The following is a 15,228-nucleotide window of genomic DNA, read 5'->3' on the forward strand; positions in this document are numbered from 1 at the left end:
ATAGTAGGGGGTTCAGCAATGGTAATTCCATTGAATGACAAGGGCTGATCGTTAGATTCTCTCTTGTTGAAGATGGTCATTGCCTGGAACATGTGTGGCACGAATGTTACTTGGTACTTGTCAGCCCAAACCTGGATATTGTGCATTTGGACATGGACTGCTTCAGTATCTGAGGAGTCATGACTGGTGTTGAACATTGTGCAATCAATGAACATCCCCACTTCTGACCTGATGATGGAAGGAAGGTCACTGATGAAGCAGCTGAAGGTGGCTGGGCCTAGGACACTACTCTGAGGAACTCCTGCAGTGATGTCCTGGAACTGAGATGACTGACCCCCAACAACTGCAACCATCTTCCTTTGTGCTAGGTATGACTCCAACGAGTGAAGAGTTTACCCCCCGATTCCTAATGACTCCTGTTTTGTTCGGGTTCCTTGCTTCCACACGTGGTCAAATGCTGCTTGATGTCAAGGGCAGTCACTATCACCTCACCTCTGGAGTTCAGCTCTTTTGCCCATGTTTGAATCAAGGCTGTAATGAGGTCAGGAGGTGAGTGACTCTGGTGGAGCCCAAACTGAGTGCCAGTGAACAGGTTATTGTTAAGCAAGTGTTGCTTGATAGCACTGTTGATGATCCCTGCCGTCACTTATTGATGATTGAGAGTAAACTGATGGGATGGTAATTGGCTGGATTGGATTTGTCCTGGTTTTTGTGCACAGGACATACTGGGCAATTTTCCACATTGCCAGGTATATGCTGGCTAGGCCAGCTATACTGGAACAGCTTGGCTTGGGGCGTGGCAAGTTCTGGAGCATAAGTCTTCGGTACTATTGTAGGAATATTGTCAGGGCCCATAGCCTTTGCAGCGTCCAGTGTCTTCAGTCGTTTCTTGATATTACGTGGAGGGAACTGAATTGGCTGAATTCTGCATCTGTGATGCTGAGGGCCTCATCCACTTGGCACTTCTGGCTGAAAATTCTTCAACATTATTGGGCTCCTCCATCACTGAGGATGGGGATATTTGTGTAGCCTACTCCTCCAGTAAGCTGTTTAGTTGTCCACCACCATTCACGACTGGACGTGGTAGAATTGCAGAACTTAGATCCGATCCATTGGTGCTGTTTGGCATGCAAGTAGTCCTGTGTTATAGTTTCACCAGGTTGACACCTCATTTCTAGTTATGCTTGGTACTGCTCCTGCCATTCCCTCCTGCACGTCACTGAATCAGGGTTGATCCCCTGGCTTGGTGGTAAAGATAGAGTGGGGGTGATTCTGGGCTATGAGATTACAGATTGTGGTTGAGTACAATTCTGCTGTTTATGGCCCACAACTTACCCAGTCTCAAGTATCTAGAACTGTTAGAAATCCATTCCATTTAGCACGGTGGTAGTGCCACACAACACGATGGAGGGTATCCTTAATGTGAAGATGGGACTTCATCTCCACAAGAACGGTGCGTGGTCACTCCTACCGATACTGTCATGGGCAGATGCATCTGCAGCAGGCAGATTGGTCAAGTATGTTTTTCCCTCTTGTTGGTCCCTTCAACACCTGCCGCAGACCCAATCTAACAGTCATGTCCTTTAGGACTCGGGCAGCTCAGTCTGTACTGCCCTATTGAGCCACTTTTGGCAATGGACATTGAAGTCCCCTATCCAGAGTACATTTCGTGCCCTTGCCACCATTGCTTCCTCCAAGTGGTGTACTCCATCCTCCATGGAGGAGTACAGATTCATCAGCTGGGGTGGGGAGTGCAATACGTGGTAATCAGGGGGACGTTTCCTTGCCTATTTTTGACCTGATGTCATGAAAAATCATGGGACATGATGGCGGTATCTGGGACATTATCTGTAATGTATAATTCCGTGAATATGACTATATCAGGTTGTTGCTTCACTGGCCTGTGAGGCAGCTCTCCTAATTTTGGCACAAGCCCCCAGGTGTAGGCATGGAGGACTTTGCAAGGTTGACAGAACTGAATTTGCTGTTGGTGTTTCCAGTACCTAGGTCGATACCGGGTGGTCCATCCGGTTCATTCCTTTTTGACTTTCTAGCGGTATGATACAACTGAGTGGCTTGCTCGGCCATTTCAGAGGGCGTTTAAGGGTCGACTACATTGCTGTGGTTCTGGACTCACATGTAGGCCAGGCTAGGGAAGGACTGCAGATTTCCCTCCCTACAGGACATTAGTGAACCAGATGGGTTTTACAGATGGGTTTCATGGTCATCATTAGACTCTTAATTCCAGATTTTTATTGAATTCAAATTCCACCATCTGCCATGGTTGGATTCAAGCCCAGGCCCACAGAAGCTGGGTCTTCTGGCTTACTACTCAGTGACAATACCATTACACTAATGCCTCCCCACTTTCTGACCTACACTAGCTCCTGGTTAAGTAACATTTTGCTTTTAAAATTCTCTCCCATGTTTACAAATTCCTCATTAACTTCACCCTCCAGGTCTCTATAATAATTTCCTCCAGCCCAACAACATCCATGAGATAGCTGCAGTCCTCTAATTCTGGCTTTTTGAGAATCCCTGATTTAATCTCTCCACTAATTGTTGCTATGCCTTCAGCTGTCTGGACCCAAGGTTGAGAAATTGCCTCCCTAAACCTTTTCACCTCTCTGCCTCACTTACCTCCTTTAAGACACTCCTTAAAACCCTGCTCTTTTGGCCATCTGCCTTAATATCTCCTTATCGGGTTCTGTGGAATATTTTCTTTTATAATGCCCCTGTGATGCCCCTTAAGACGTTTTACTATATTAAATGCCAGATAAAAATAAGTTGCATCTTTAAAATAGTCTATTCAATTCTGACTGCCTGCTTCTGATGTTAAAGGTGCTATATAGACACAAGTTGTTTTTGTTGCTCCTCTTCATCACCCGTTAACATGCAGAAGTTAATTTGAAAGTCATACAACAAGAAATAACTTATTTATTGGCAATACTTTTTATCCCTTCACTCAGTTACTAGTCTAATCCAGACAACAAGAACAGCTCAATTTGAAATACATTCATATTAATGCCATTTTGTTTTCACTATTTCAAGCAATTTTCCCCGTAACTAAATATAATTACTTATCGAAAATATCTCATTTGTCGGTCACAGCTGTGGCTACTTATTTTACTTCAACACCATTTTTTTTTTAACAACTCTGACAATTCATAGAATTCCTATAATAAATTCCAATTAAAACTTTGCAGTAGTTCCTACCCATATGATTTTGCCAGCATTTTGAAGCAGCATCCTCAATAAATGGGCGTGCAGTTGACAAATCCACCAGTCCACGTTCATTTGTAGGTAGTGTTACTTTAAAAATCTCCTCCAAAGCTTGTTTCTTGTTGACAATTAGTTCAGTCCAAACCCGATTCACAGCTTTGAGGAGAAGTTGTCGACCTAAAAATGGAAGTTCCAAGCTTAAAGAAGTTAAACAATTATTCTCAAATGTTTACATTTTCTGAAATGCTACATATGTAATACTAAATGGGCTGAAATACAAGTTTGCCTCTGACAAAAAATGTCTATCCATTTTCCTTAAACATCCTGTCCCTATGCCTACTTATTTATACAAATCAGATGTCAACAAATTAGATGAATACATTGAATTTAATGAGTGGAAATTAGATTTAAAAACAGGTATATTAGGATTTTTTTTACCCAAATTATACTTTATTGGAATAATTTGTTACACTAGTTAAAAGGTCAAGGGCATGAGGGAAGTTCAAAGTGTAACTGGTTACCAATTTGGAAGTGGAAGAGTACTAAATTCCACATACAACCCAGGATTTTCTCACTTCACTCTTTCTCTCCTGAAAGCAACAATCAATAGTAATAGCAGGATTCTATCTAGTATTTATCATGGAGTGTTAACAGTCCAATATCTCAATCAAGCTTTATATGCTAGTTTGGACACTAAGTGTTGATAAATTATGAGAAAGCAGAAGCCATTAGAGGCAGTCAACATTGCCCTCATCTGACATCTTCACAAATACTAATAGCATAGAGTTTCATTTATGTTGCTGGATAGCAGCCAGCAGTTGAAATTTTTTGCTGATTTTATTCCTCTCCAGGCTACGGGTGCCAAGGTAAACTGTTTAGCATCCAACTGCAATTTGAACTTCTCTCATATTCATGCCTTCTTGAATCACCTGGAAGATTACTTTCATCATCATTTGAGTACGAAAATTCTTTCTAGTATATCAGTTGAAATTCATTCTTCACAAATAAAACCTTACTTTTTCCCATCCGGGTCATAACCCTCGATACAGTCCCCATCTTCACTCACTCAAATCCAATGGGGGCAGACTCAAACTCATCAAGTTTAGTTATTCACCACCAGATCTGACTGAACCAGATCAAGCACTATTGGGCTCTGTTTTCTGCCAAAACTGATGGCTCAAGGATCATTATGGAATGTAACGAAAACTCCTGGCTTCCTTTCTCTATTACCAATCCTCATTTTAAACTCCTCTCCCTTACCATATCCATCCTCATCTCCAGCAAGTGAGATCACTGGACTGCTCTGTCATGGACATTGAGAACTTCCATTTAACAGCCCTTGCTGCATTCTTTTCTTCCCTTCCCCTTGCTTAGCAAGCTAGCCTTTTCCAAATGCTCCATCTGCCCATGTCGTTAACCTGAAACTTTCTCTAGTTTCTCTTGCATTGCCCTTCATGCCCTCTTTGAGTCCATCTTGTCCATGAGAACCAACATCTGCTTTCTTGACTCTTGTACACTGCTGGCCACCCAATATCCCTTCATGGCCCCTTTCTAGCTGACACTGATAATGATTCTCCCTCTTCAGATACAGTCCTGCTCCCCTTCAACTCTGCTGTCATCATCCCCCTCTTCAACAACTCACCCGTGAGTCCCCTATCCTTGCAAACCTTATCTCTAACCTCTCTTTCTACTCCAAAGTCCTTAACTATGCTGACACAACCCATATCTGTAGCCACATTCCCCACATCATCATTTTTGAAACTCTCCAGTTAGGTTTCCACACGTGTCTTAGTGTAAATGGCCCTAATCAAAGACACAAATGACTTCCTCTGTAACTGTGACCATGTTGCATCATCCATGCTCATCCTTTCTGATCTATCTTCAGCCTTCACACATACTCAATCAGCACCTCTCCTCCACTATCGAGCTCACTGGATCTGGCCTTGCCTGGTTCCACTTTTACCTATCCAGTAGTAAACAGAATTTCTCAGAATTGCCTTTAGCTTAGGAAAATGTTCCAAGATGTTTTTTTAAAATTCTTTCACGGGCTGTGGGCATCACTGCAGAGGCCAGCATTTGTTGCCCATCCTTAATTGCCCTTGAACTGACTTGGCTTGCCAGGCCATTTCAGAGTCAAGAGTCAATCACAATGTTGTGGATCTGGAACCATGTCTAGGCCAGACCAGGTAAGGATGGCAGACTTCCTCCTCTAAAGGGCATTAGTGAACCAGATGGGTTTTTATGACAACTGATGATAGATTCACAGTTACCATTACCAGACTAGCTTTCAATTCCAGATTTATTAATTAATTGAATTTAAATTCCACCAGCTGCAATGGTGGGATTTGAACCAGGGCATTAGCCTGGACCTCCTGATTATTCGTCCAATGGCATTGCCACTATGTATGCCACTGTAACCTCCTCAAATCACAGAAGCTAATCTGAGAAAAGTTAACAAACCAAAGGAGATATTTGGATAGGTGACTAAAAGCTCAGTTAAAGAGATAGATTTTAAGATGATCTTACAGGTAGGGAATAAAGGGAGTGCTCTAAAATACATATCCTTGGCCTCCTCCTATTTCTTATCTGCATGCTGCCTCTTCTGACATCATCCAAAGACAAGGCACGGGTTTCATATATGCCCTAATGACACGCAGTTCTACCTTACCACTATCTCTCTCGTCCCCTCCACTGCCTCTATATTGTCAGGTTGCTTATCTGACATCTCATCCGGGATGCATCACAATGCCTCCAATTAAATACTTAGGAAACCAGAGCCCCAGGTACAGATTTGGTTGCTCGCCTCAATTTCTATCCTCCACCCTGGAAACCATCACTGGCTGAACCAAACTGGTCAGAACATAAGTACTTGGTTTGACCAAAGCTGAGCTCCCAACCTCACAATAACACCTACTTACACAATCTGTAACATTGCCTGTCTCTCCTGACCTACATTGGCTCCCAGTCCAGTAACAACTCAAATCTAAAATTATCTTTGTGATCAAATCCTGAATGGTCTTCCCTATTCCCAATCCTCTGTAACCCTTCCAGCCCAGCAACACATCGAGATCTCTGTGTTCCTCCCTCCAACTCTATCCTCTAATGAATTTCCCACTCACTTTGTGCCACCATTGGTGACCGTGGTTCAACTATCTAGGTCTCAAGCTCCGGAATTTCCTACCTCTAAACTGCTCTCTTTCTCCTCCTTTAAGGCTTTCCTTAAAATCTCTTTGGCCAAGAACTTAGCCATCCTTCCTATTATCTCCTTCTTTGGCTAGGTGTCAGTACTTGTTTGATTGAACTACTACAAAGAGCCTTGGAATGTTTTCATACGTTAAAGGCAAGCTATTGCTCTAACTTTGATTGATGTCCTCAATAACTCATTCACATTTAATATCTGGAAACAAATAGGTGTGAGGACTGTGAACAACAGACAAGGAAGCAATTTGGTGAGAGAATAAGAATGATTTGAGCCTTTCACTACGAACCAACTATCAGTAAGTTGTAAGACCCTTCTTAGTGAGATGTTCTGCAGTAACTATTACCCTTATTTTCTCTCCTCCCTTCTTGAACGCAATGACTCTTTGTTGTTGCACAGTTTTATAGGTGGTGGTTAGCATATTGTATCTTTACCATTTCATATGTAAAGCTCAACAGTGTTGGCAAGTTATTTGACTACGGAGACATAACAGCCAAGTTTGTGTGATGTCTAGATATGCAGGCTTCTAGTTGTGATTGATGGGTACCATAAATAGGAGCTCTGACTAAATTTCTCCTTTTTTTGGTGTGCATCGCTTAGCTATTTACTGAGGAAATTCAGTGAGTCTTTGGTAAAGCCCCACATTGTAATCCTGACATAATGTTACTTGAAGATTGATATCACTACTAAAAATAAGAGTTCATATTTGGATACCTCAGGAACTAAATATATTGTATACAAAAGCGGCAAATATATATATCCATAGATGGATTTCCTTATATAAGTGGCAAACATAGACAGTTCCTGAGTATATGAATCGTGATGCATGCTGATATCCTCTGTGATTTTTATATATAAAAGTTGTGTAGAAATAAAATGCATAGATAGTGTCCTTCAGAGATTGGGGCATCACACTTTGGATAAATATTTTAAAAATTGTCTCCAAATAATGACTAAGAATTTTGAGAGGGAGCCTGCGATGGGGTGTTGGGGCAGAGAGAGAAGAAACATTTGGGTGGGGGGTGCAGAAGAGGAGAAACTAGGAGCAGGACAAGAGGGGAAACCGGGAAGGGAGGGGACAGGGGCAGGAACGGAGTGATTCACTGAGAGGAAACAGGAGGAAGAAACTTTGAATCCCCCAGTAACTAATGGTAACTCACTTAAATTGTACTCATAACTAATAGTAAAATGGTAACAATCCGTCTCCCTTCATAATTAACAATAACGTCACTGATAAATCTTATAATCTGCTGATATGCAGCATGAAACAGTAACTCGAATCATCCTGCACTGAACCATGTGCAGTCAGACTCCCCTGTTGATATCACTTATAACAGGCCTGGTCTCTCCCTGTGTGCTGGATTTGTGTGACAGCAACAATTCTGAATTGAGAGCCCAATCTAAATGGCCTATATTTGGGTGTTGTATGTTCCTGTTCTCCCATTCTCCTTCTTTCACACGGATCCACCATTCTCCATGTCTCTCCCAGAGCCTCACTCCCCAGTCTGCATCTTTCCCCTGATCATCACTCCCCAGTCTCTCTTTAATCTTCTAGTCTGCTTCTTCCTCACTCTAACCAAAGCCCCTCTGATTTTAGACATCCCCCCCAAAATTCAGGCTCCCACTGATTTCTGGCCACCACTCCGTCCCTGATTTCAGAGCCCTTGCATGTTTAGAGACTCTACAAATGCAGATTCCTAACTCTCAAGCTTCCTGCTGACTGCATTCCATGGGATTGCGGCTCTGTGTTGGCGGTCGGGTGATGTCACTGAGCCTGAGGCTTTAACATGGGCTAGTGATGTTACAGAGTGTGTGCGCTGCAGAGGGAAATTTAAATAGCTGACCTTCTGGGCTGTTCAAGGCACAGCATGGGAGAGTACCCCCAATTCCAGGAAATTCCTGATCATTCCAGGAGGGTTAGGAACTCTAATGGTCTACATGCCTTCCTTCTATTTTGAAATTTGTATAATTCTACAAAAAGGAAATAACTATGAATGTAGCTAAAGCTGGATGTAATGCATCAGTGAAGAACAGATAAGTCATTTACATCAAAGTGTCAGGGTCAGGAATTTTTTATTTTATTACATTTTTATTAGTATTAATTATCCTTTGTAAAAAATATTTTTTCTCTAAAGTAGTGATGATCTGCATACTTACATTATAGAATATCCTTTTTGTTCCATTTTGTCAAATATTTAAGAATTACCTGGCTGAGTATGAGTCTCATCTTCTTGGATTACACAAACAGTTGGGTCAGTCAAAAAGTAATATTGAATTGAATTAAATGATGACTTTTGTAAAAGTTACTGACTGAAGAGTTCACTGATTATTAACATTATATTTTACCTTCACTAATATCTTGGTTATGATTTCCATCTGGTTCAAGATCAGAAGGTATCATGATGTGCCATGTTGTCATTCTGGCTTCTGCTTCCAGGCCAAACCCCTCAAGGTTACTGCAAGGATTAAAAATATGCACAATATAAACATTGCTATGCCAAATATGTAAATAAAAGACACATTTTTATTGTTTGATTTTTTTTTTTACTGTGGATGAATATATAATACACAAATCTGTCGATTATCATAAACTACTGAGTAAGCTGTGATAAGGGCAAAAGATAGGTCTAAGTAACTTTTCTAATCCTATCTAATTCATGCAGATGGTTAAACCTCTTCAAGGCCCACACAGTGGGCAGGATATTATCTGCCTTCTGTGGACATTCTGGGAGTTAGGGGGCCTGTAAAATAGTGATATGCCCTTCATCTTCCCGCTGAGCCATTTAAGTGGGAAAATAAGGGCTTTAGTCCACATCCACGTGCACTTAGCCAGCAGCTGCTGGGGGCTGATGAGACCTCTGCTAAGTGGGGAGACTGCCAGATAAACCCTGCCAACCTCCTGGCAGGCTCGAAGGTGGGGGCGGGGGGGGAGGGGAAAACTCCTATCTGGGCACCCTTTGACACAAGTTGGTGCATCCAGCAGCAATGGCCAACCTTACACGGCAATGGTGCTACCTGCCCTCTCCAACCCCAACCCATTACCGTGGCCTGTTCAACAGCCTTGATGCTCCCAGAACTCCTTTACCTGGTTGTGATGGCACATGTCCAATGTCCATCCTCCTCCAGGTGCAGCCCCAGCAGTGGCCACCACTCTGGAGGGCACTGCTGAGCTACGGCCTTCAGATTGGCTGGCAGCTCTTGGGGTACACGGGCAGCTGTCCTCAACAGGGACAGCCACCATAATGGCAGTCAATTCAAATGGAGCCCAAGGTCCTGCTGACTGCCAAAGCAAGGTTGCCCACATTTTCAGGCCTATCAGTGGGAGACCTGCTGTCCCCTCTAAATTCTGGCCATAATTTTCATCACCTTACAGCCTGGCTAGCCTGTTAAACCTACGAATGACAACAGCAGCAATGTGCATTTAAATTGTACCTATAATATAGTAAAATGCCCCAAGGCACTTCACAAGAATGATATCAAACAAAATTTAACACTGAGCTACATAAAGAGATATTGGGGCAGGACAGAAGGCTTGATTAAAGAGGTAGGTTTTAAGGAATGTCTTAAAAGAGAGAGGTAGAGAGGTGGAGAGGTTCCAGGAGGGTATTTCACAGTTTAGGACCTAGGCAGTTCAAGTCACAGCCATCAATGGTGGAGCAATGGAAAATTGGATATGCAGGACAGACCAGGGTTGGAGGAGCACAGAGATCTCAGAAGGTTGTAGGAAATTATAGAGGTTAGGAATTTTAAAATCAAGATACTGCTGGACCAGAAGTCTATGTAAGTCATTGAGCACAGGGATAAGAGATAAAAATGTAATAAAATAAAGGGAATTGGTGTGAGTTAGGAGACTGGCAGCATATTTTTGCATGAGCTTTGGTATATGGAGGATATAGGTCCAGGGATAAAAAAGGCAGGGATGAAGGTTTAAGCAGCAGATGAGTGAAGGTAGATGATGTTATAGAAGTGGAAGCTGGCGACCTTATAATGGAGAGGATATGGAGTCAAATGCTCAGCACAGTCAAGCAAGAAGGCAAGATGCACATGGGCTGGCTCAACCTCAGACAATGGCCACCTAAACGGATGAATGATTAGTAAAAGCTGTACAGCATCACCATTTGTTCCTTGGCTTAGAGGCAACAAAGTGATTTCAAAATGGGATGCACGTCTCTGGATTGGCTTTGAACACTTCATAAAGTTGAAAATTCCAAAAAGAAATCACATGTTTTGGTCAGAATATTAATTAATCCACTACATTTATGTCTGCATTGTTGTTCTTAGCTCATTTATTCCATGTAGTTCTTTTTATTATCTGTTCATGGGCTGTGGGCATCGTTGGCTAGACCAGCATTTATTGGCTTATCCCTAAGTGCCCTTGAGAAGGTGGTGGGGAGCTGTCTTCTTGAACCACTGCAGTCCATGTGGTATAGGTACATCCACAGTGCTGTTAGGAAGGGAGTTCCACGATTTAGACCCAACTACAGTGAAGGAATGGTGATATATTTTCAAGTCAGGGTGGTGAGTGACTTGGAGGGGAACTTGTAGGTGGTGGTGTTCCTATGTGTCAGCTGCTCTTGTCCTTCTAAATGGTAGTGGTCGTGGGTTTGGAAGGTGCTGCCTAAGGAGGCTTATGAGCTCCTGCTGTGCATCTTGTAGATGGTATATGCTGCTGCCACCGTTTGTTGGTGGTGAAGGGAGTGAATGTTTGCGGATAGAGTGCCAATCAAGTGGACTGCTTTATCCTGGATGGTGTCAAACTTCTTGAGTGTTGTTGGAGCTGCAAGAAAATTACAACTTCATATAAAGACCTAAATAGTTAGATTGAATGATTACAATACTTTTAATTATGTTCTGGTATGGTATGTATGAGATACTTGAAAAAGCATTATCTATAGCTGCAAGACTTACTATTTACTATTAAGAAGCACTGTTAATTATCATTTGATCAAAAACATTATTCTGAAATTCCATTTTAGCTCACAACCACTTCCCAGCCCTCTTCATATATCCTACAGCAGTCATCATTTTGGTCCAATGATGTCAATGGCATTAGAACACCACAATCATATGTCGATGAGGCTCACAAATAAAAAAAAAAGTTTTTTTTATTTGCAACAAAAAAACTGAATAAATTTACTTTGTAGGATGAATTTCTGCAATAGCAGAGCAACAGCAGCAACATAAAAATAAATCTGAATTATGCATTCATTCTTTTGTCCTAGTTTAAAAAAAGTGTTGGTAGCTGGCTCCGCCCACAAGGCATCAGCCTTCCAGTAGACATGCTGCAGCCATGGGTGAGCACTAAGACAAGCTAAGGCATATGGAAGACAGAAACTATGAGAATGCACAAGGGTGAGTAGTTGACTTTTGTATGGAATATTAGATGGTCTACACATTCCTGCCTATCTCCAATAACCTTTCACCCCCTTGTTAATCACAAATCTATCTTAGGTCTGCTTTAAAAATATTCAAAGATTCTGCTTCCACTGCCTTTTGAGGAAGGCAGTTCCAAAGACACTCAACCTTCTGAGAAAAAAAAACTCTCCTCATCTCTCTCTTAAATGAACGACCCCATATTTTTAAACAGTGAACCCTGGTTCTAGATTCTCCACAAGGGTAAACATCCTCTCCACATCCGTCCTTTCAAGGCCACTCAGGATCTTAAAGGTTTCAATTAAGTTGCTCTTGCTCTTCCAAATTCCAGTGGATACAAGCCGAAGCTGTCCAGCCTTTCCTCATAAGACAGCCTGCTCATTCCTGGTATTAGTTTAGTAAACCTTCTGTGAACTGCTTCTAATACATTTACATTTTTCTTTAAATAAGGAGATCAGTACTGTACATAATACTCCAGATGTGGTCTCGCCAATGCCCTGTACACCTGAAGCATAACCTGCCTACTTTCTACTAACCTTTTGTGATTCATGGACCAAGATCCCTCTGAATCTCAGAGCTCTGCAATCTCTCACCATTTAGTTAGTAAACTTCTTCATTACTCTCTCTGCCAAAATGAATGATTTCATATTTGCCCACATTATACTCCATTTGCCAGATCTTTGCCACTCACTGAATCTATGTCACTTTGTAGCCTCCTTATGTCTTCTTCACAATTTACTTTCCTACCTATCTTTGTGTCATCAGCAAATTTAGCAACCATTCCTCAGTACCTTCATCCAAATTATTTAAATAAATTGTAAAATGTTGCAGCCCCAACACTGATCCCCTGCGGCACACCACTCGTCACGTCCTGCCAAACAGAAAAAGACCCATTTATGCAAACTGTGTAATGTGTAATGAGGCGGGTTTACTAAATGATCTCAGAGTAAAAGATCCCCTAGGAAACAGTGACCATAACATGGAGGAATTTAGCATTCAGTTTGAGAGTGAGAAACTTGGTTCGGAAACAACTGTGTTAAACTTAAATAAGGGTAATTACAAAGGAATGAGGGTAAAGTTGGCTAGAGTGGACTGGGAAAGGAGTTTAGCAGAAAAAACAGCTGATGAACAATGGCAGACTTTTAAAAAAAATAGTTCATGGCTCACGACAAAAATAATCCCAAATAATACCAAAAATACTAAATAATCATGGGGCAAAAAGGGGGGGGGGGAAAGGGAAATAAATACAATAACCACTAGAGAAAAAGTACTAGGGAAACTAATGGGGCTAAAGGCTGATAAGTCACCTGGACCTGATGGGTTGGATCCTAGGATATTAAAGGAAAGAGCTGCAGAGATAGTGGATGCACTGGTAGTAATCTTCCAAGAATCCTTAGATTCTGGAAAAGTCCCAGAGGATTGGAAAACTGCCAATGTAACACCCTTATTCAAAATGGGAGGGAGGCAAAAACGGGTAGCTATAGGCCAGTTAGCTTAACATCTGGCATTGGGAAAATGTTGGGGTCTATTAAAAAGAATGTAATAGCAGAGCATTTAGAAATGCATAATATAATCAAGCAGTCAGCATGGCTTTATGAAGGGGAAAAGGAGCACAAAAGGAGTTGGGAGTTGAAAAGGAGCGCGGGAGGAGCCGGGAGTTGAGGAGGCATGCAAGAAGAGCTGGGAGTTGAAGAGAAGCGCGAGGGGGGTCGGGAATTGAAAAGGAGCGCAAGAGGAGCCAGGAGTTGAAAAGGCGCTGGGACAGCAGAGGTGACTGAGGGAGCTTGGTGAGGAAGGAACGAGGTGATCTTTTAAGTACGGTCGGGTAAGCATTGACTGCTTTTATCGCTTATAGTTTTTAAGGTCTTATTTCGTAGTTCACCGTTTGTAAGGGCTATATTCTATAACAACGAGGAGCAGAGAAGGGCCCTAGAGTAAATGATATTATTTGATATTAAGTATCTTCCAAAAGGTTTAATTTAATTTAAAGGGGTAAGTCATGGCAGGAGAGCTCAAAGCTGCGGTGTGCTCCTGCTGCTCTATGTGGGAAGCTGGGAACATTTCCAGTGCCCGGGGCCAACGTGTGTGTGGGAAGTGTCTCCAGCTGCAGCTCTTGGAAGCCCAGATTTCAGAGCTGGAGCGGCAGCTGGGGACACTGTGGAGCATCCGCTAGGTGGAGAGTATCGTAGATAGCACGTATAGAGAGGTGGTCACACCGCAAGCTAAGAGTCCATAGGCAGCATGGGAATGGGTGACTACCAGGCAGAGCAAGAGGACTAGGCAGGCAGTGCAGGAATTTCCTGTGGCTATTCTCCAGCAAATCAGATATACCGCTTTGGATACTGCTGGGAGGAATGGCCTCTCAGGGGAAAGCTGCAACAGCCAAATTTGTTGTATCATGGTTGGCGCTGCTGCACAGGGGAGGAGTAAAAAATGTGGGAATGCAATAGTTATAGGGGGTTTAATTGTAAGGGGAATAGACAGGTGTTTCTGTGGCCGCAAACAAGACTCCAGAATGGTATGTTGCTTCCCTGGTGCAAGGGTCAAGGGTGTCTCAGAGCGGCTACAGGACATTCTGAAGGAGGAGGGTGAACAGCCAGTGGTCATGGTAGACATTGGTACAAACGACATAGCTAAAAAAAGGGATGAGATTCTAAAAGCAGAATATAGGGAGTTAGGACCTCAAAGGTAGTGATCTCAGGATTACTACCAGTGCCACGTGCTAGTCAGAGTAGAAATAGCAGGAAAAATCAGATGAATGCATGGCTGAAGAGATGGTGTGAGGGGGAGGGTTTCAGATTCCTGAGTCATTGGGATCGGTTCTAGGGGAGGTGGGACCAGTACAAACTGGATGGGTTACAGTTGGGCAGGACCGGGACTGATATCCTAGGGGGAATATTTGCTAGAGTGGTTGGGGAGAGTTTAAACTAAAATGGCAGGGGGATGGGAACCTATGCAAGGAGTCAGAGGGAGGGGAATCAAGGACAAGAACAAAAGGCAGAAAGGGGAATAAGAAAAGTGATAGGCAGAGAAATCAAGGACAAGAATCAAACAGGGCCTCAGTGAAAAATAGTGGGAACGGGACAAATGATGTTAAAAAGACAAGCCTTAAGGCTTTGCGTCTTAACGCGAGGAGCATTCGCAATTAAGTGGACGAATTAACTGCGCAAATAGATGTAAACAAGTATGATATAGTCGGGATTACGGAGACATGGTTGCAGGGTGACCAGGGATGGGAACTGAACATCCAGGGATATTCAGTATTTAGGAAGGACAGACAAAAAGGAAAAGGTGGTGGAATTGCACTGCTGGTTAAAGAGGAAATTAATGCAATAGTGAGGAAAGATATTAGCTCCGACGATGTGGAATCTGTATGGGTAGAGTTGGGAAACATGAAGGGGCAAAAACCATTATTGGGGGTTGTATATAGACCC

At 42.6% G+C, this 15,228-nt stretch overlaps 1 protein-coding gene across 3 annotated transcripts in view; it reads right to left on the reverse strand.

The window, feature by feature from the left end:
* Nucleotides 1-15,228, reverse strand: part of wdfy3 (WD repeat and FYVE domain containing 3) — a 407,868-nt gene that overhangs the window by 122,959 nt on the left and 269,681 nt on the right. For all 3 annotated transcript variants that reach the window (XM_041187506.1, XM_041187499.1, XM_041187492.1), the window contains exons 38-39: nt 8,768-8,877; nt 3,217-3,399 (exon numbers count right to left, since the gene is read on the reverse strand). In XM_041187506.1, coding sequence (XP_041043440.1) covers nt 3,217-3,399; nt 8,768-8,877 — 293 coding nt within the window. The remainder of the gene's footprint in view (nt 1-3,216; nt 3,400-8,767; nt 8,878-15,228) is intronic.

The sequence above is a fragment of the Carcharodon carcharias genome, chromosome 1 (genome assembly GCF_017639515.1).
Source record: "Carcharodon carcharias isolate sCarCar2 chromosome 1, sCarCar2.pri, whole genome shotgun sequence".
Classification (NCBI taxonomy): Eukaryota; Metazoa; Chordata; class Chondrichthyes; order Lamniformes; family Lamnidae; genus Carcharodon; species Carcharodon carcharias.